The following is a 20,833-nucleotide window of genomic DNA, read 5'->3' as shown; positions in this document are numbered from 1 at the left end:
TATTTTGGCCGCAATGTGAGAAGGTGCGGGTTTCACTTATCACAAGTTCGTTTCGTATCCTGTATATCTTAATTCGTGACCTAACCTAATTGTATATATCGATGGCTTAGTGCATGCTTGTTATAAGTCACAAAATTGAAATAGTGCAGGAGAGCTATTTTAAATTTTTACTTCTTTGCCACCTGCTCAACTTTAGTAATATTTAGTCAATTCTTTTTTTCTAAATTGATATTAACTTAAAAATGTATGTAGTTTCTTTTTAATGTATTAGTTGAATTCATGTAATATTCATTTATTTATTTTAAAGACATTTTTTCATAAAATGATATGGACCTATTTCTATGTGACAAAATAGATTTGGATAGACATGGACTTATAATATAAAATGGACTTATAATAATTACCTTTTGCAAACAAATTATTATATTTCCTTTTCATAAACCTTGAAAAAAACGAAAGGAAATGATTGACTGATAAAAGTTCTTCAACATATTCAAATAAAATAAAATTAGCATTTTTCTATATTGCAAAGTTGAAACATAAACATTTATCTATAAAGCATAATATTATTCTCACTTCTCATAAAATAAAAATAATAATAAAAGTAACATTTTACCTTAGTTAAAAACAAAATAAAATTAATAAATCTTATTTAAGGTGAAAATAATATAACAAAATATAAGCAACTAACAAAACTAATATTAATTTTGCTAATTAAAACAAAAATAATATTTTAAAAACTTTACTTGTGGTATGAGATCAATAGTTTAAATTTAGTTTTCATCATCAGTCTCTCCAATCTCTTCTAAATTTAAAGGATCAATATTTTTATAAGTCTTAAAACTACTGTAATAATTGCTGTAAATAGGTGGTATAACGCCATATTTAAGTAGTTTCATCAAATCTTTCTTTTTTGCTTCAGTTATTTGTAGTTGTTTTTTGTACTTGGGAGTTAACTCAAGAAAATTTAACTTTTTTTTAGAGTCAATAGTATAAAAATCATCCTGACTTAATTTATATTTGAATTTAATTAAGTTAGGGTTTTCTTTATCAAACCTTAACCATTTAACAAAGAGCCACTTCATTTTTTGATTTGTTGTTCCATCTACAGCTATAGCTATAGCTATAATTATTTATGAGATAATATTAATATTACAATTTACAAGCTAAGACATCATAAGAGTAATAATACTCGTTTCTTTAACTAAAAGTTGGGATGATTAAATAAAAACAAAATAATATCACTGAACTTGTTTGTAATCAAACACAAATCATTATAAGTCCGCTTCTTAATAGTTAATGTTCATGCGCTAAAATAATAAGTCCTACATCTGAAATATTTCAACTGCACTCATAATATAATAAGTCCGGACTTATAACATTTAGGCAGTTAATAAATTGGGGAATATAAACTAAATGTATGATAAGTCCGTACATATGATAAGTGTGCAATAAGAATCCTGTACAACTACAACAATTAAGGACTTATCACTAAAAGTTCAGGACTTAATACATTAGGTGAAAAATAAATACGGCTAGCTGCCATTCATGATAAGTGAAAATAGGAAATATCACATGAATTACTGGTTATAGAATACAAAGACCTTGTATAAAAAAGAAAGAGAATTTAATTTTCTATCTATTGGTATCAAAAAGTGAATTTTGATAAAAATGGACTTATAACAAGTGTGTGTGCACTATATAACCTAGGTTTCTACCATGAACGTTAGAGGATATTTTCTTATGTTCATGGATTCTGCATAGACCTTATACCACAGAACACGGACTGATTTCACAGACTGCACGTACCTACTATATAAAAATCCGTGCCTTATGCGGACATCTATAATTTGAGTCTGGTACTATAACATTGATAATACTCACGGATGAAACAATTTAATGTAAATGATCTCCGTGATTATCCCAAACGCATAGTTCTTTCTCTCTTGGACATCGTCCTTTGGTTTCTCTCGGACTCTCCCTAAGCCCTGTCCATTAGTTTGTAAGTTTATGTTCTTTACCCTTTAAAGGGTTAAAAATTTTATTTTACAAATAAGTGAGTTCGAAAAATATTATGGATTTTTTTGCACATACGCGTCAAAATGCACTGTGTTTAAAATTATGTTCTTTTATCTAAATAATTAAATAATTTTTTATATTAGGTAATTACTTAATAAGTAAGTTTCTATTTCTTGGTGTATATCTTGTTTCTAAATTCCATATTTGTATAGGTAGTTAATATTATCCCTTTATAATGAAAATCATTTTTTAAATCATCGGGGCAAGATAAAGTTACCTACTTATATTTAAAAATTAAACTTGGGTTTAATATTAGAAATACATACCTGTAAGTACAAACTTGTATAAGAGTTTATTTAAAACTTCAATAATGTTACATTAATATGATTATGATTACTATATATGATTACTATTCTATAAATACCAAGAAATATGTTTTTAAACAAAATTTTTTTTTCAACTATTAATTGAAATAACAACATCTACATTGTATTTTTAAATACTAATCATTCATCTATAAATTAAAATTAAAATCAACTTACCTAACCTATAAGCTGCATATTGAAATTGTATGTTCATTCATTTAAACTTCTTTTGAAAATAAAGTAATAAATTCACCTAATATTAATTATTATTTGAATCATGTTACTATTTAATATATTTAACAATAATTAATGCTACTTAATTGATAAAAAAAAGTAATTATTTGACCAAGTGCCAATTATTTTAATTTTAATATAATATTATCATAAATCAAGTATACCCAAACTACCTATAATAAATTTATGTTATTTATAATAAAAGCAAATCAATTTTTTAAAATTATAAATGATAATTTTATTTTAAGTTTTATTATTGAAAATTAAATTTTATGTTAAATGAAGTTAAAATTAGTAAATATTTGTAAGACATTAGAGATAACCGAGATAACATTTACCCATATTCTACAAAATAATAGATATATATTTATTGTTTTGTCAATTTTCAATTTGTTATTTATAACTATATACATCATCTTATTAGAACTACAAAACCATTTTTAAATAAGATTAAATATTGCATAGTTTATGTTACAGAATCTGCTGGAAGATGTGACTCAAAATGGAGAAGATGATGTAAAGCGACCATTGCACAATCAACGCTTAGTTGATAGCCAGACTGATCTTGATAAGTTATCATCTAAAGACCAACACATCAAAGAAAATTCTTCTCTTGAAGCTTTTGATTTAGCACCAGATTTTAAAAAGCGGCTCTCTGGTGTCACTACCAAAGTTAGCGCCCGTCAGCTAGAAGGAGGTTCATTGCCAAGTCATGTTAATCATGCACAAGCTATATCTGTATTGATAAATAAGAAAAATACTCAAAACACTCGTAAGAAAATTGCAGAGTCATCAAAAATGGCTAAAAATGTAGATAAAGTGGTTGATCTTGGAGACTTTGGGTATGAAGAAATTCAGGTTAAAGATATGTCAAATTATACTAGTCATGCAAGTTTGGAAATCTGTCCTGGTAAAGATGAGACTAAAATAGATGATCGATTTACTACACCATTATTGTGCAAGGTAAATATAAATAAAACTAATGTTAATACTAAACATATTTCTTGAATCTTCCATTAGTTGTGTTGTAATTTACTCCTATTAGCGCTGATAAAAGTGTTGTCACTTTATTTCTTATTTAATATTAAAAAAAAAAAGTTAAGATTGAGCTCTAGTCTACTAGGTACCAATATAGTCTGTTCTTTAGAAATAAATTTTTATACATTTCTATTGTTCAATAACATGCACAATGTTTTCTAGCTTAGGTATACTTCAAAAGTTAACACTTCAGGATATTATTTAATAACAATAGGAATTTACGGTTTAGAATTAACAACTATTTAATATGAAGACTATGAAGACAGAGATAATATAGTTATGTATACAATGATAAATTGATTCATTAAAAGGCTGTCAGACTATAGTTTCTTACCTCAGCCATAATTATGTCAAAAAACAATTTTTAAAAAAGTATAATATTTTGAATAAAGTAGAAAAAATATTGGTATAGGAGTGAAAGGTTTATTAACTATAGTGAATAATTTTATAATTAATGTTCTATTATTTTATTATTATTTTTAAAATTCATAAATACCTATTGGACTATTATTAAACATATTGTTTTAAACTTGAATATATGTAAATATATAGTTAAAATAAATAAAAAGTGTTATTAAATTAATTGAGTTATTAGTTTTAAGTATAGATTATCAAAATTCAACATTGGTTATAGTGGTCATTAATTAAAAGATAAATATTTGGTGAACATTTTTAAAACTTTATGATACATATCTAAAGTAGGTATAACAAGTTTATATTATGACAAATGCACAAGAGTAATAATTTTATTATTACTCTACTAAAATTAATGGATACAACAATTTATCTTTATTATAGTATACCCCAATTTGTTATATACCACAATCTGCTTGATAGACCTATTTTAAATATCTAAATAAATGTATGAAACCCACATCAAATTCCAGATGGTTATTTCAAATTATTTGTTATAACATAAATGTTCATAACTTAACAATAGTTTTAATAGAAACAACAATAGCATAGCAATTTATAATTAATATAACATTTGTTTTTTAAAATTTATTTTTTACTGGAATATCTTTTGATGGTATCTTATCACTACTATGGTACTGTGAAGATACTAGATAATTGTACAAAATGAAAATGAAAAATTTGTTTTATTTATCAGTTATTGAAAATAAAAATAAATTTTCTATTGATATTTGAATGAGTAATTACTAGTTTCATTTTATATCTGGTGAAAAATAATTTTTATGGTTAAATAAAATTAATAAATAATTTTTTTACTATGGTAGGTATATAAAATAAAATTATTATTTATATTTAGGTACCTATATATATTTAATTTTAGTTAACAAAATATGTAGAAAAGGTCTCATAATATTAACTATAGTAATACAATACATTGAAAAAAACTAAAAGCCTAACTGTGTTAAATTTTATAATTTGATGACCTACGAAATATAATAATTAGATCACATTCCAGAAACACCCGATAATAATTTTCTATACTATGTAACAAATTTGTTTTGATTACATTTTAGTTATTTAAAATATACATTGATTTATAACTTTATAACTTAGTGAGATTTAACTTAATAATAAATTGTTTATAATTTGAACGCTTTTATGTAATGAACAAGTTTCCCATATCCTTTGACCTTTATAAATGTATAAAAAAAACTTTATTAGATTATGTTTAAAAGAAATAAATCTCTGAATAGTTTTATTAAACATATGGAAAACTACTAGCAAAATATTTATGACATATTCATGACATGTAAGAACAACGACCACCGTTTTAATAAAATTAACATCTGTTTTATTTTTTACAATCCAGAACTTAACATTTAAAAATGTCTTACTATAGTAAACTAAGTTAAGCTTTGAATATTTTATCATTGCGTTTATATTTCTAATAATCATAGAACACTCTACTGCTCTTGTATAGGCAAAGAAAAACAAAACAACTGTCCGATACCTTATTTTTCATTAAGTCTTATTAATTTGTCTTCGAGTGTCTTTATTGTGTCTCCAATACTGTTTTCAAGTTGTTATAAGGGACTATCAAATGGCTAATATTTCAACCAACTTTGATTTGATTTTTCATTGTGTTTTATATTTCAAGTTGTCAATTATTTATTAATTTTCATCATTTAAATGAAAATATTAACAATAATTTATTTCTCATATGAATCATAAATGGACAGATTCAGATGTACTACATTTGTTAGCTACAAAATAACTTTGAAATATTTAGATTTTTAAAACCTAATTTCTATAGATACAAAGATACTAAACAAACCATTATTAAAATTTTTTTCTAGAATATTCAATAATAACTGTTATTGTAATTATCATTTTTTTTTCTTGAAGCAATCGAGTCAAAATTATGAAGATCATGATTCCTACATGGAAATAGATGCTTCACCATACACTAAAGATTCCAAAGACGGAATGACTAAAGGTAATATATTTTTAATTGTTTTAATGATAAAATATATACCTACAAATTTGTTTTGCTTTAAAAAGTTCAAATTGGAAATCATAGCTCCTGCATTTATGCTTAAGTAGCTTTATAAAAGTTTTAATAGATTTTCCACAGCAATTAAAAAAAAAAAATACACATTTTTTATTAAGTACCTATGTAATTAATTGTGCTTTTCTTTTGTGGTTTGTTACTAGAAAAATAATATTCACTTGTAATTGGTTTTGAAATGTATTGGTTTAATATTTAATATTGATTAGTCCATACATTTTATAGGAAATATTGTCTTATATATTTGGTAAAATATTTATTTTATAATTTTTTTTTCAACTTTATTGATTACACACATTATATGTACAATGCTTGTTATAATTTATATTGAGTATTAATTTTATTCATATAAACTGCATGGAGTATGTATTTAAAATTAATTATTTAGATTTGTTTTCATCTGATTGGGTAAGTGATTGTCAATTCAATTAATTACTTGCTTTGTTTCTGCAACACAATAATATTGACAAGCTTTTATTTAATTTAATTTATTTTTAAAAGTAATTTTTAATATATCACATTAAAAAATAATAATAATAAATGCTTAATTGAATAATGAATCTGATTTTAAAGTATTACTTCAGCAGTATCATACAATTGTATATTTTGACATTGAAATCTAGAATATCTACTTGAATAAAAACCTAAAATAATTTTTTTACTGTATTTTTAATTTTTAGGCTTGCAATTATTTATCATTACATTTTTGATTTACTTTGATTGCTTAAAGCTGAATATTTTTTTATAATGTTAACAAATTAATTTAATTTTTCTTGTATTGAACATTAGTTATTAAAACCTAGAAATAATAGTATATTTTAGAAATTTAACAGAACTTAACCGTAACCTTTATTTTAAATACTAAATATAATATTCAATTAACTTGAAAGGCAGAGGCACAATTAATTATAGTTAAATTAATCTAGAACTAATGAACCATATATGAATATGAGTGGTTGACACTTTATTATAAAACATATTGCTAACAATTGATTTCATTTTAAGGAATAAATTATTTAATAATTTATTGGAGTGTGTGGTGTTTTTCTTTTTTTAATTATCTAACTTTTTTCAAAATGCAGAATATTTCTTGTTTTGTTTTTGTTTTTCATTTTTAATTGGCATGCTTTTTATATTCTATTTGGAAGTACTGCCACGGACTTCAGGTGAGGGCGATCAAGACGTGAAAAACTGTTTACTTCAGCCAGCTACAGTGGTAACGGATTTTAATAAAGATGCACAAATGATAGACCATCGTTTGTTACACCTATTTGGAGGCCAAATTAATTGCTATCAAAATCCTTATAATGGATTTTCACAACCAATGAGTTTGCATTTTTTAACACCAAATGGTAACTTGTTATTTACTATAATTACATTCATTCTAAGTATATTAATATCGCTAAACTCATTTATTTTTCTGTACAATTTGTAGTTGATAGGCATACTTTCAAAAAGTTAATTGGAATTAAGCTAATACCTATTCATAATACCTAAAATTAAAAATATCAATATATTTTCAAATCATAGTAACACGATATAATAGATAAAACTTAACTGACATTAAATCTTAATATTTATTACTGTACAACCATTTCAATTTTGAAAGTACCTATATTTTATTTAATTTTCTATGAGTTTCTTCTATTTTGTTTGATCCAGATTTTAGAATTATTGGAGTTTTAATAGGTATTTATATAATTAAATTTAACACTAAAATGAAAATTAGATTTTTTGTTTAATAATATATTAATTTATTTTTTACGAGATTCTTTTATATTTTTTGTTCAACATTTTAGACTTATTATTCTTCTTATGTAAAATAACAAAAACATTGATTTTTAACTTGTAGGTCCTAAGTTATGATGACACATAATGCTTAATTTCTCTTGCTATTATGATTACATGCCACTTCATGCCTACAACTATACAACTAAAACAAACAGACATTTAGTGTATTACATCAAGTTTTATCAATATTTTAATTTCAGAAACATTATTTATATTTTATATTATAGATGTTTAAACTTAAAAATTTTACTTGAAAATATTAGATTTTATTATATCTGAATATCTTAAAAAAAATATTCCTATTTGTGTTACAGATCAATAAGTATTATACAAATACGAAAATTATAATTCATATGTACCTACATAGTATTATAATAATTTCTTGTATCAGTAGTATCAATAAATAATTACGTACACAACCATGATGGTTGTTTTCAAAATTTTCTGATTGTGACACTACCTAGAAAACTGAAATATAAATTATAATTCATAAACCAAATATTTGTATATTTATTACATTTTATTATACTGTATGTTTACCGAAACAAAAAATTCACTTTGAGAACCCGTACACACTAAAGCGGTAGCAGTAAAAAGCAGCACAACACAATAATTTTCCTTTAAAAGGATGTCAAACCTGAATTGTTGTCTCTGTCATACATGACATTTTTGTTTGCTAGTTTCAATAGTGTGTTGTTAGTTTTGATATTAAGACAGTGTAAATGAAAATTTGCTGTATGGTACGTGTGTAAGACAGAGACAACCCATGCGGGTGTGATGTTCTCTTAACGTGGTAACATTGCCAAAACAATACAATTTTACCTCAACCTCTGCATTTTAAACTTAATATTATTTAGTAATTTTTAATTCAGTTTTTGGAACATGAAACTAGACTACTGATTCCTGAGCAATCAATTTCTTTCACTTACAATTTTAGGTTCTGAATGGATGAATATATTGATTTTATAATGATCTTTTTAAAAATAATGTTAGTGGAATTAAAAAAATAGTTGAATGTTATTCCACAATCAATACTTTAGAGGTGTTGTAAGTTTGAAATTTGACATAATTAGTAAAAAACAAAAATTTGCAAATTTTTGACATAGTAATGCATAAAAAAATGTCTTTTTATATCTACGATTTTAAAATTGAATACAAATTTCCTCATGAGTTATTCTACCTTATTAAAAAAATGCTTATAGAAAACTTAAATTATTATTTTTTGGAACTTTTGAAGTTCTAACTTTTTTGTCATTAGATGTTCACCCATAAATAAACAATTTTCTAATTTTGTTGTAATTTAAAAATTAAAACCCGTAGATACTTGACATTTTCACCAAATGTTTTTATATTGTAATTTAAAAATATATTTTTGGTTACTTGAAACTTTTAAAGTATATTATTATATTTTAATATTTTATACACACAATGACGTTTTAAAATTAAATTTATTCAGAAAAAATTGTGTTCAATCTACTATATTACTAATGTTTAATAGTAAAATAAAATATTTTAACATCAATAATATCATACAATATACTTAGGCTGATAGATGATCTTTGCCCAAAATCAAATTTTCTAATAGAAACATTTTATATATTTTAATTCAAATTTAACACATCCATTACAGTGACCACTCTACCCACCACTTGTCCACATTTTTATTTTATTTTGTTTATTCTGTGCATGACGTGCTGTACAACTTTATTATTTTTAAACTATAACTCTTATTTTTAATATCATATTCTGACTGATGACACTGATTTATCAACCTGTATTTTAAATCCAAAATTGACTGTATGAAAGCTATTTATTACTTTTTAGGTCTAACTTAACATATAACATATAACTATTTAACAATTTAACTGATTATTATTAGAGTAATAACTCATAAGTTTAGTATGCTTTTTGAAAATTGAGACTGCATACAAACCTAACACCAAATTGAAATATCTCTCATTTAATCAATTTCGAATTTAGTAAATAAGTTAACAGGTACAAAAAAAATGACTTAATAAATTGACCAATCTAAATATATAATACTAAAGGATTCCTATTAAAAAAATGTAACTTTTGTTGCGTGTGCCATACATGAGTTAATACAATAACTGTATTACACAATTATGTGAGTCAGATAAATGGATAATAATCTAGTTTCATGTGCCATAACCAAATTTAAAGAAAATTGCAAAAGGTACCAAGTTACAGTGTTCCTGTTTCCACGAACACATGGCATATCAAAATTGAGATAATATAATTAATTTTTTTTTAATTGAAATTTAAGTATACTTTTTTTAACTAACACATAATCACGTAGCACATTTTAAGATCTACTGACATGAAAATTGACAAATTCTTATTTATAAGAGTATTTAGTGTGCATTGTTTATATATATTTTTTTTTGCCTTAACTCTATTGTACAATAAAATTAAACAAAAGCTATCATTTGGTTTATAAAAATTCATGTAAAAAGTTATAATTTATTAAATTGATTTAGTCAATTTTGTGGTTAATAATAACTAATAAGTTATAATAAATCACCTAATTTTTTTGATTGAAAATAGACATTTTAGCTGACTTGATGTCAACACTGCCATGCACATATTATTTGTAGGATTAACAAATCACGTATTCAAGAATTAAAACTTTTTAATTTTGGCTTTAATTTTAATTGCTTAAAGTGGTTTTTGTTGGTTTTTTATAAGATGCAAAGTATTTAAATTTTTCATACTTTTATTTACAAATGGTCTTGTGCTGTGGTGTATGGTAAGGATTAAAATTAAAGAATTTCAACTATTTATAAGGTAAATTTAATTTAATAAAAACCATATTTTATTTACATACAAATTGGTATATGTGAATGTGTTTAAAAAAATACAATATTTAGACTTTTTATTAGCTTAATAAAAATAGGTAATATTTTCTTCAGCTCTTCCTTAATTTTTATTTCTATTAAATTTTAAAAAATACATTAGTTTCATTGAAAATTTTTAATGTATATTTTTTTATTTTAAATAGCAATATACAATAAATAAATATGTATTATTGTTTTTATAAAAATTGCAATGTTAAATAAATAAATATATATAAAAAATTATTTATTCTATTTTTGATTTTTATTAATTGTAGTGGTATAAATAACTAATTAAAAAAATTGTTAAAGTTTTGGACAGTTCTGAATGATTTTTTAATATTTTCATTTTTCATTTACTTAACATTTTTTTCTAATAGTGATGTGTATTATTTTAAAATGTTTCAGATAACCTAGGATTACAGACTGCATATAATAATAATAATAGGGTATGTTTAATTTTTAAGTATATATAATATATTTTTTTAGTTTTACATATACTTTAAATAAGTCTTATTGGTGCAACATCGGGGAAAACTGTTTGTAATTTAAACTTACAAATTTTATGAATTAAATTAAATTTTGTTTAGTTCTTCATAAAAATTGAATTGCAAGATATTATATACCTAATTTAATTACAAAATTATGGTCATGACTAATAAGTAAACTAATATTTCTGTCAAAATCTAATCCTTTTGGTTGTTTTATTTTTTTTTAGAGAAACAATACTGAAGATACTAGTAATACTGCAATTAAAAGAAATAAGCAAAAAAAAGAATTAAAGAAGGTTTGTTGATAATTATAATTTTATTATACCTATTAAAGCATTTAAATTTTTCATATAAAATTATAAAAATTTTCAATTTATAGAGAGATGAGGTTGTTCGCTCTGAAGATATTCAAGGATATCGAGGGGATAAAAATATTGATGAAATCTTAAAGTTCATTGGAGATAAAAGTGGTGATAATAAAAAAAATAAAAGTAGTAGAACTAAAAATAAAATAAAAAGTCGAAATGGAAAAGGTTCTGATGATGATTGTGGTAGGCCAAAAAATGGTAAAATGAAAATGACCAAGTATAATAGTGTTGAAGAAGTATCTACAACAGTCTTTCAACATATGGATAGTTCAGATGATGAGTCTAAATCAATTAAAAGTAGTAAAAAAAGTAAAAAAAAAGTACCAAAACAAAATCAATCTTCTAAGAAGTTTGCATCTACTGAACAGAGACTTGATGTATTATCATCAGAGTCACAAGATACAGATTCTGCTGATTTTTTGTTGGTTACCAATAAACAGAGGAGAAAAAAACAGAAATCACAAAATAAATTAAATACGACCACTAGTAACTTTCCTCCTCATGACTCATATTTATTGTCACAGTATACACAACCTAAAAGTGTAAAAAATAAAAAAAGAAGGAAATCCACATCTTCAATGCCTCATTCTGACAAATCTGAAGATAACTCTGATCTAGATTCTGTACACTCTCTGCCTGCCTCATCTACACCTTCTAAACAGCCATCATACAAAGAAGCCCCTAAAACTGATTTGAGTAAACCAGCCTGTGTAGTTACCACTTCTGAAGAGTCAATACCAACAGTTACTGTTGCATTACCGCAGCGAAATGCTGACAGTATAGCGAGTAATGTAAATTACGATAATGAATGTATCAATGGGGATGTGCATGTCACATATATTGTGCATGAACCCCAAAAAGCGGATATTGAGACCGCTAAAAAGACTGCCGTTTTAAACAAAGTTCCTGCAGCGGTCCCCCCACAGAGCGCCTCGCTGACTGTGCGTGTACCGTCAAAGAAAAAACAAAGCCCAATTATGTATAATAAGTATGAGGTGGATACAAGCCTGTCTTTTGGATTTGAAATTGACCAAAATTTACTGTGTGATAGTGGTAATGATTACTCACCTCCAGCACCAATTCCTATGCCTATAGAGTACAACTATAAAGAAGTGATATTGTTCATCAAACAAGGTAATTAAAAATTTAATTGCATTTTTAATTTATAATTAGTATTTAGTATACATAGTATAAAAACATGAATTAATTTTACAACTGAAAAATGTCATTTGTTATTTTGGTTTTCATGCATACATATTATTACTATTATTATTGATAATTTTATGTTTAAAACATTTCCAAATAACAGAAACACTCGCTTTTTGGACAATTTATTTTGGTCCTGAAATAATATTATTTAATATTACATACCATTTTTTTCCCCAGGAGTTATATTGCAGAGACTTAAATTTTAAAACTAATAATTATTGGGAAATTAAATGTTTATTTCAAGTTTTGGAGTATTTATATAATATATAATATTATACCAAATAACAGTTTACTGTATAAACTTTTATAATATGATATAATATTTATTTATTTTTTTATTTTATTCAGCTTGGCAAGATGTTGAAAAAGAGAAAATCAATGGAAGATCCAACATTTTGGAATACAAACGAGATAACAGTGGTGTTCTTGGGGACATATGAAATTTTTGCCAAATAATGTTATGAATAAACATAATTTGTGTTCGACAACTAATCATATTTTGTAATAAATGATGAATTTTTTTCATTCCACAGAAAAAAATTCTACAGAATTCGTTAATATTCTTCGATACATTTTTATATATCATAGTAATTATTTATGTATGTAATTTGTATATATATATATATATTAAGAAACAGTGTAAAAATTACTCTTTCTTCTTGAAAAAACAAAACAGAAAACATTAATTTAAAATGGTGACTGCATCACTTAAAATATTTCTTTTTCAGCAAATATTGTGTATATGATTGTTAATTTAAAAAGGTCATTACATTTTTTTCTTTTGTTAAGTTTGTACGTTCAAGTTTGTTTCGCTTATTTAAAAATGATAATTATATTTTGAGGGCAACTAAAAACCTGGCCACAAAGTTAAATTTGTGAGTTATTCAAGTTGTTCGTGGTTAACACGTCAATATTAACATTTTTTTTTTTTGATGTACTTACAATACTTAATTGTTTCAAAACTTAAAATTTGTATTTATTTACCTTACGAAATAATTTTGTACATCATGTGTTAGGTTTTTGTTTCAGTTATATTTATGTGTAACTCGTCTGTAATAAACTGATTTGATAACAGATAATTTCAGGAAATTATATAACCTAAATTGTTTTTATTATATTTACTTCATGCGCATACAAAATAGTTAAAACAAAAATAATAATTTGTTAAACTGGTTATAAGAAATTGCAAAATGAGGTATTATTTACCTACCTCTATAATTAAAAAAATTTGCAAAAAATATATTATTGGGTATCTAAGATAATTGATAAATACCTCATACATCTGAGTATTTAAATTATAGTAGGTATATAATATATATAAACTATAAAATGCAAGTTTCTTCATGACCTATCTATGTAAATAGAAAATAGGCTTATAAGTTATATTGTTATAACAGAATCCACCTTAAGTCTTAAAGTATGTATGTTATTTTTTTTTTATTAGAAAACGAATAGGTATATACAATCTAATAAATTTATACACAGTTTCTTTCTAGGCCTGATCTTTTGTATCAAATACCAATATATTATTTACAATCTACAAAAATAACAATTTAATCAGGAAATATTTTACATGAAAGTATTAATAAATAAGAAACCACTTGTCAAGTGAAATCATTAAGCAATAAGCATATTTGGTTGCTATTAATTAGGTTCAATTTTTCTATATTTGTGACTGGTATTTTAACATATTGTGTGTACTTGCTACGCTCAGAATTTTTCATGGGCCTATACCCAGTAATAAACTGTAGGTACTCAGTGAAAGATAGGTACCGCCGACTGCGACGTTTGTTTTAACTACAACGCTCTAATAATATAAAAAAAACTGTATAAATTTAGTTTACGGCCCAAGCTCGTTTTTCAATTTTTGTTTTTCAAAATGTGTGTTTTAAGGCACTAAATTTGAATATGTTTGAAAAAAATGTCGCTCTTTTTTGTTACGGAAGTTAAACCAAAAAAACCGGAAAACAATTGATTTTCTTAAATGTCATGGGATCTTGGAAAATAATATAAAAAAAAAAAGATTTTTAAAGTATATTTTATTTGTTAGGTTATCCGTCTGCCCGTAGGTATATTTCCGTTTTAAACAGTTCGAGTGAGCACAGCGACCGAGTGACCCTGCACGGTTTCGAGGTGCACTCATAATGCATTTGATTTTATCCAGTTACCTACTTTAGGTAGTTTTAAACGAGTCCGAGGGATATTTTCGATTTTTTGTTCGAGCGCAGCGAACGAGTGGCCTCGCTGGCAGATAATTTGCTTTTTAACATCATTTCATTTCACGATATTCCCCAGTCCACCCCATCGGGGTTTTTTTTTTTAAAATTACTTTTGGCGTCCTAATGAATAGTGGTAGAAACTTACGTTTATACGTCACCCTTCCCCTCCCCATCAGGTTTGCTATTTCAGCCCCGGGGGCTTTGGGAGCCGAGCCCCCATTCAACGGGAGGTTCTGTGGACCTCGAGTCTGGCGAAGGGAGCTACATATACTTATATTTCTCTAAGTGGTCATCGAGTCTGGCAGGCGGAGGGAGGCTCCTTAAGTTTGGCGACCGTAGTCATTATACTTGTGTTTCTTTTACTAACAAGGTTAAGTTTATTTGTTAGGTCGTCCGTCTGCCCACAGGGCAGGTATGCTCTCCCCCCTCCCCCGCAGGTTTGCTATTACAGCCCCTGGGGGGTTGGGGGCCGAGCCCCCGTCCAACAAAAGGTCCGCAGGACCTCGAGTCTGCAGGCGAAGGGAGCTATATATACATATATTACTCTAAGTGGCCATCGAGTCTGGCAACGGGAGCCATTTCACTTGTGTTACTTTTACTGACTAGGTTAAGTTTATTTGTTAGGCCATCCGTCTGCCCGCAATTTAATCCAGGGGGCTTATATTTGGGTAATAATAGATTAGTATAGCATAAAGACAATTAAGAGTTTTACGCGAATGCATAAAAACGCAGAATTCGAAAACTGCCTTTGTTTATAACTTCAAAATGAAGTCCCGCTATCAAATGTTGATTGCACAATCGTTCTTAACTCTTTGTAGTACTTAACTACATAAGTTTCAAAAAAAATATCAATATTCTTAAAAGTAGTTTTTGGTTATTTTTACGGAGGATATCATGATATTTTTAAAAATCAATTGTTTTCCGGTTTCTTTGGTATAACTTTCGTAATATAAAAAATATAAAAGAGCGACAATTTTTTCAAACATATTTAAATTTGGTGCCTTAAAACACATTTTGAAAAAAAAAAAAAATTTAAAAACGAGCTTGGGTCGTAAACTAGATTTGTTCCAAAAACTAGTAAAATTAAAACTATACATAATATAATAATTAAAATTATCCAGTATTTAGCATGGATATTATAAAAAACCAGTCAAGTGAGAGTGGGACTCGCGCACGAAGAGTTCCGTACCATCATTAGCTATTAACATGTTGGCAACACTGCTTATAATATATATTCTAGGATTTTAGTATATTTTGTTGTTATAGCGGCAACAGAAATACATAATCTGTGAAAATTTTAACTTTCTAACTTTCATGGTTCGTGAGATACATCCTGGTGACAGACGGACGAACGGACGGACATCGGAGCCTTAGTAATAGAGTCCCATTTTACGGTACGGAACCCTAAAAATGATAGGTACTATTTTATATGATAAATTATTAAAATATTCGGCTGATGATATTAAGAAAAATTTAAATTTGGCCGGTGATAAAACTTCGTTGTTATGCTTCACCTCAGTGTGCCAGTGTGGACGCCAGTTTGCGCGAAACGTTGTTCTTGTTACGTGGGTGCATTCAGATTACAAAAACATGGTACCGGCCGGTATGTAAATGTTAAAATATATATTAAATCCGTGTAGATATATATCCCATAGACAGAATAATATGATATTAATCGCCAAGGGTGTAGCTAGAAATTTCATCAGGGGGTACAACCAAGTGTATTTTTAAATGTTTACCCCTATTTAAAATATTAACATAAATATATTTGTTGGTTATGGACAAGGCAAAACTAGGATTTTTAAACCAGTTTTTGTTTTTGTTTTTTTGGTGTAACTCAACAAGCAGTAAATATGATACTTTAAATTTACACCAAATGTTTACTGAGTTAATTAGTTATAAGAAATTGGTATTCGGTTTTTAAAATTGAAGACCTCGGGGCAATAACGAGACATGTCCATATTTTGGCAAAAATCACTGTTAATTTTCACGTCATAAAATAAAAAAAAAACCTGCATCGATTGGTGCAACAATCAGACATGTCCAACCAGTGGCGTCATTTCAGTTTTTGAGAAGGGGGGCAAAATTTTTGACCGGCCCAAAATAAAACTGAAAAAAAAAGCTCGCTAACATTTACATTACATTAAAATACAATATTACATTTAGTTAGTATCAAAGGTTAATATCATAAGCATACAGGCAAGTAACCCATTTTTTTGAGAGATAACAATAACTAAATAATTAATACATATATGTAGAGGTTACTTAAATATATTACCTATTAGCTACTATATAAAGGCCCAAAACTAGCCCATACCTGGCCCGACACTGCCCCAATAGTGTCAAGGGTGGGGGGGGGGCAAATGTCCACAATGATTCCTCAAAATGTTGACTACTTATACAAAAAACATGAGTTTACCCGAAAGTCAAATTAATTTGTAATGAGCGTTAAACATTTTTTGACATAAGATATTCAACCGTAAAAGTGTAACTAAAAGGATTTCTCATTAAAGGATTTTCTTATTTTGTTAAATTTAATAATGAACAACCGTCTGTGAAAATTTCACAAAATATTTAAATTAGATTTTTCTATACGTCATGGTATAATTAAAAAATATTTTAACTGAGCTATTTACAGGTATAAGAGTGTTTTTTGCTATCTGGGTCAAAAAACTTGTAAGTTTTTAAGGTTCCCCACTTCCTCGTAAATTATTATAACAGTAATTCAAAAATATTTATGATACATAGGCACAATTTTTTTATAATCATTTGAAGTTCAATTTTAAATAAAATACATTAAAATCACGAAAATTTGCAAATTACTTTGTTGTTGAATATGTATATACATTTTGAATTGTTGTATCTAAGGATTGAAAATATGAAACAAGGTTTCTCATACGTATCATTAGTATTTCATACTGTAACCAAAAAATCTAAAAATTATATTAACACACTTTTAATACCTATAATAGGTAATATGGCTATAGGTATATAAGTTCAAATATGATCGAAACTAGATATTTAAACTGAAAGTAACAAGTTGGGTTTTTTTTTGTAATTTGAATATATTATTCGTGGTTATTTACTTGAAACATTTTAAGAGGATGTCAGCGCACTATTCGTTTTCTCTCCCTGGCCCACGCGTAACATAGACAAAACGCGTTTACGCAAAAGCATTTTTATATTTTATTATTATTTGACTTTGTATTCCACTTTCAAAATAATTAAAAAAATTTTCTAAATTTAAATGATGTTTAAATTGATTTGAGACAGTATTAAGACAAATCGATATGTCATTCCCTCAAAAGTATTATTCTCCATCTTTTTTGTAATAGGTACTTTACTCTAAGATTACTTAAACGCATAGAAAAAATGATTTTGCGTAAACACATTTTGTCTATGTTGCGCGTGGGCCAGAGAGAGAAAACGAATAGTGCGCTGACATCCTCTTAAGTAGGTACTTATATCAAATGCTTTCTGCAAAAATTAATTCAACCTACTGTTTCACTAATAGTAAAATAAATTAAGTTAATAGCAATAATATACTAATAGGTATTAATATAGGCAGACCGTCTTCACTCAGAATAGCTATTCGCATACAATGATATTTTGTTTCATTGATTCAAATTTAAGTATTTAACACATAAGTAGGTACCTGATTTGGTATTTTTAGTGTATCTACCCAACTCTAAAAAAAATTACCATAGATACATGACATTTTCACTGAAGGTTTATATTAGCATTTTCTATATACTCTACACTCTCTTAACAGACATTTTCAATTTTCAATTTTTTTTTGTTTTTTTTTTTTTATAAATATCAATTAAATTTTATTTGTTGAGTCCCAAGGCGTGTAATTTTAATACAAGGCTCCTCACAGACTTACACATTGTTACAATATTAGCTTAAAAATATTAAAAATACATACGCATGATTTTTTTGTAAAGTCTTAAAATTAAAATGTTGTCATGATTTGTCAAATTGATGATTTCCAAATTATTTTGTTGTTAAAAATTTATAAAATGTTTCAATTTTATTGCTAGGTTACCTTCCACCAGCAGAAAAAATTTGTTGAAAATTAATATATTTTTCTACTATTAATCTAGTACCTACACATATAAAAAAAACCATCATTGTAAAATCATACATTTTAGGTGGGACAAAAACGAAAAAATTTAAAAAAGTATGATGGGTGACTGACCCCTTCTCCCACTCCTTAATGACGCCCCTGCATTATGCAGTAACCTCAATGACGAGGTACACTTGAAACCTACGTAGAACCTACAATACTTAGCATACCGAGTTCCCTGGTTTTCTTTTTTGTTACACGTTCAATTACGTATTTTTTTGAGAAAGCCAGATATTCATAACGGAATACCAGACATATAAAGTTCCACTTTAAACTCTCAAACTTCAACCTTATTCATATTTTTAATTACCTACTACCATTTTATGGTTATATATAATTTTATAATTATGTACCATTTAAAATACAAAAAGGTGGATTAGTGGGTACCTACCTACCGCTCTGCTGTTTTCGAGCATATGTCAATGTAATAGATGTGTTATAGGTCAAATTTTCGGGATTTTGATGAATTTTGTCAAAATTTGAACTTTAAATGCATAAAAAAATGAATTATGCATATGCATCTTTAATATTTTTTAACTGCTATTAAAGAATCTTATGAGGACCCTTGGCACCTTGCATTGATTTTTAAGTTCTCTCACTGAGTGTTAAAGTTCTTAAGGACGATAATTTAAAAAAAAGCAGGTAAGTAGATGTCGCTCTGCTGTACAGTAGATTGCAAGTGGGTCATTGTATAATGGATTGTATTAGATTTGAATTCAATGATATAATATCATTGTATAAGAAAAACGATTCTGATCGGAGACGGTTTGTTAGTCTGGATATTTTATATTTTGTTATTATTTATTTTATCATGTAAGTTGAATTAATATTAAAATATTATAATTGTATTATTCGTTTCTATGGTGATAAACAAAGCGTTAGAAATTAAAATCCCATTTTTAGCGTTTTTTCGTAATTTTCCGGTGGTTTTTCCCGTGGCATTAAATAACTATTGAGAAAATCGAAAAATTACCTTTCTAAAGTACCATCTTGATCCAATTTGCTAAAAGATAAGGTACTATATGTTGAAATCGAAGCACTCCTTCTGGAAGAAATTTTGTATACAGGATATTAAAAGAAAAAAAAAAAAGATAAACACCATTGTGTAAAAACAATAGCTTCCTCGCTCCGCTCAGAATCTAAACAATTACAAAATTCAAAAAATGTTTCAAGTCAATAAATAGCTCAAAAAGAGTCAAAATATTTCGAAAAAGTTACAACTTTTTTTCTTTTGTTTTGTTTTCCCAATGCTTTTTTAAAACTTAAATTTTGGCCTTTAAAATAAGTACCTACAAAAAGATGCTGATGTCGAAAATTGGTGTTTTTAACTACCCCATATGTTGATGATAGACAGAAAATAAAACACATAATTGTAAATACAATACATTCCATTGCGCTTCGCTCAGATTTGAATATTGCCATAAATTAATTAACAAAATAAAATTATTATGTATTAATATTATATATTGTACAGTACTTATACACAATCATAAAATCAGTGGCGTATCCATGATTTTTTTTCGGGGGGGAGGGGGCTGATCAACTTTTACACATTAAATACATACTAGCACAGATAGATAACTGAAAAGTGTTAATACTTATAGGTATAGTTGCGTGCTCGGGGGGGGGGGGGGGG

General features: G+C 26.4%; 1 protein-coding gene across 4 annotated transcripts in view; it reads left to right on the top strand.

The window, feature by feature from the left end:
* LOC100165491 (putative leucine-rich repeat-containing protein DDB_G0290503) overlaps positions 1-13,941 on the top strand; it is a 21,501-nt gene extending 7,560 nt beyond the window's left edge. For 3 of the 4 annotated variants that reach the window (XM_001945335.3, XM_008188922.2, XM_008188921.1), the window contains exons 3-9: positions 3,096-3,581; positions 5,976-6,066; positions 7,287-7,490; positions 11,190-11,230; positions 11,500-11,568; positions 11,652-12,774; positions 13,198-13,941. In XM_001945335.3, coding sequence (XP_001945370.1) covers positions 3,096-3,581; positions 5,976-6,066; positions 7,287-7,490; positions 11,190-11,230; positions 11,500-11,568; positions 11,652-12,774; positions 13,198-13,289 — 2,106 coding nt within the window. In that variant the 3' untranslated portion in view covers positions 13,290-13,941. The remainder of the gene's footprint in view (positions 1-3,095; positions 3,582-5,975; positions 6,067-7,286; positions 7,491-11,189; positions 11,231-11,499; positions 11,569-11,651; positions 12,775-13,197) is intronic. The other variant, XM_003247262.2, reaches the window with a different exon arrangement.
* The last annotated feature ends 6,892 nt before the right edge of the window (positions 13,942-20,833 follow it).

This window comes from Acyrthosiphon pisum, chromosome A3, assembly GCF_005508785.2.
Source record: "Acyrthosiphon pisum isolate AL4f chromosome A3, pea_aphid_22Mar2018_4r6ur, whole genome shotgun sequence".
NCBI classification, from domain to species: Eukaryota; Metazoa; Arthropoda; class Insecta; order Hemiptera; family Aphididae; genus Acyrthosiphon; species Acyrthosiphon pisum.
Note: the sequence above shows the minus strand (reverse complement) of the source record. Positions and strands in the feature narration are given on the sequence as shown.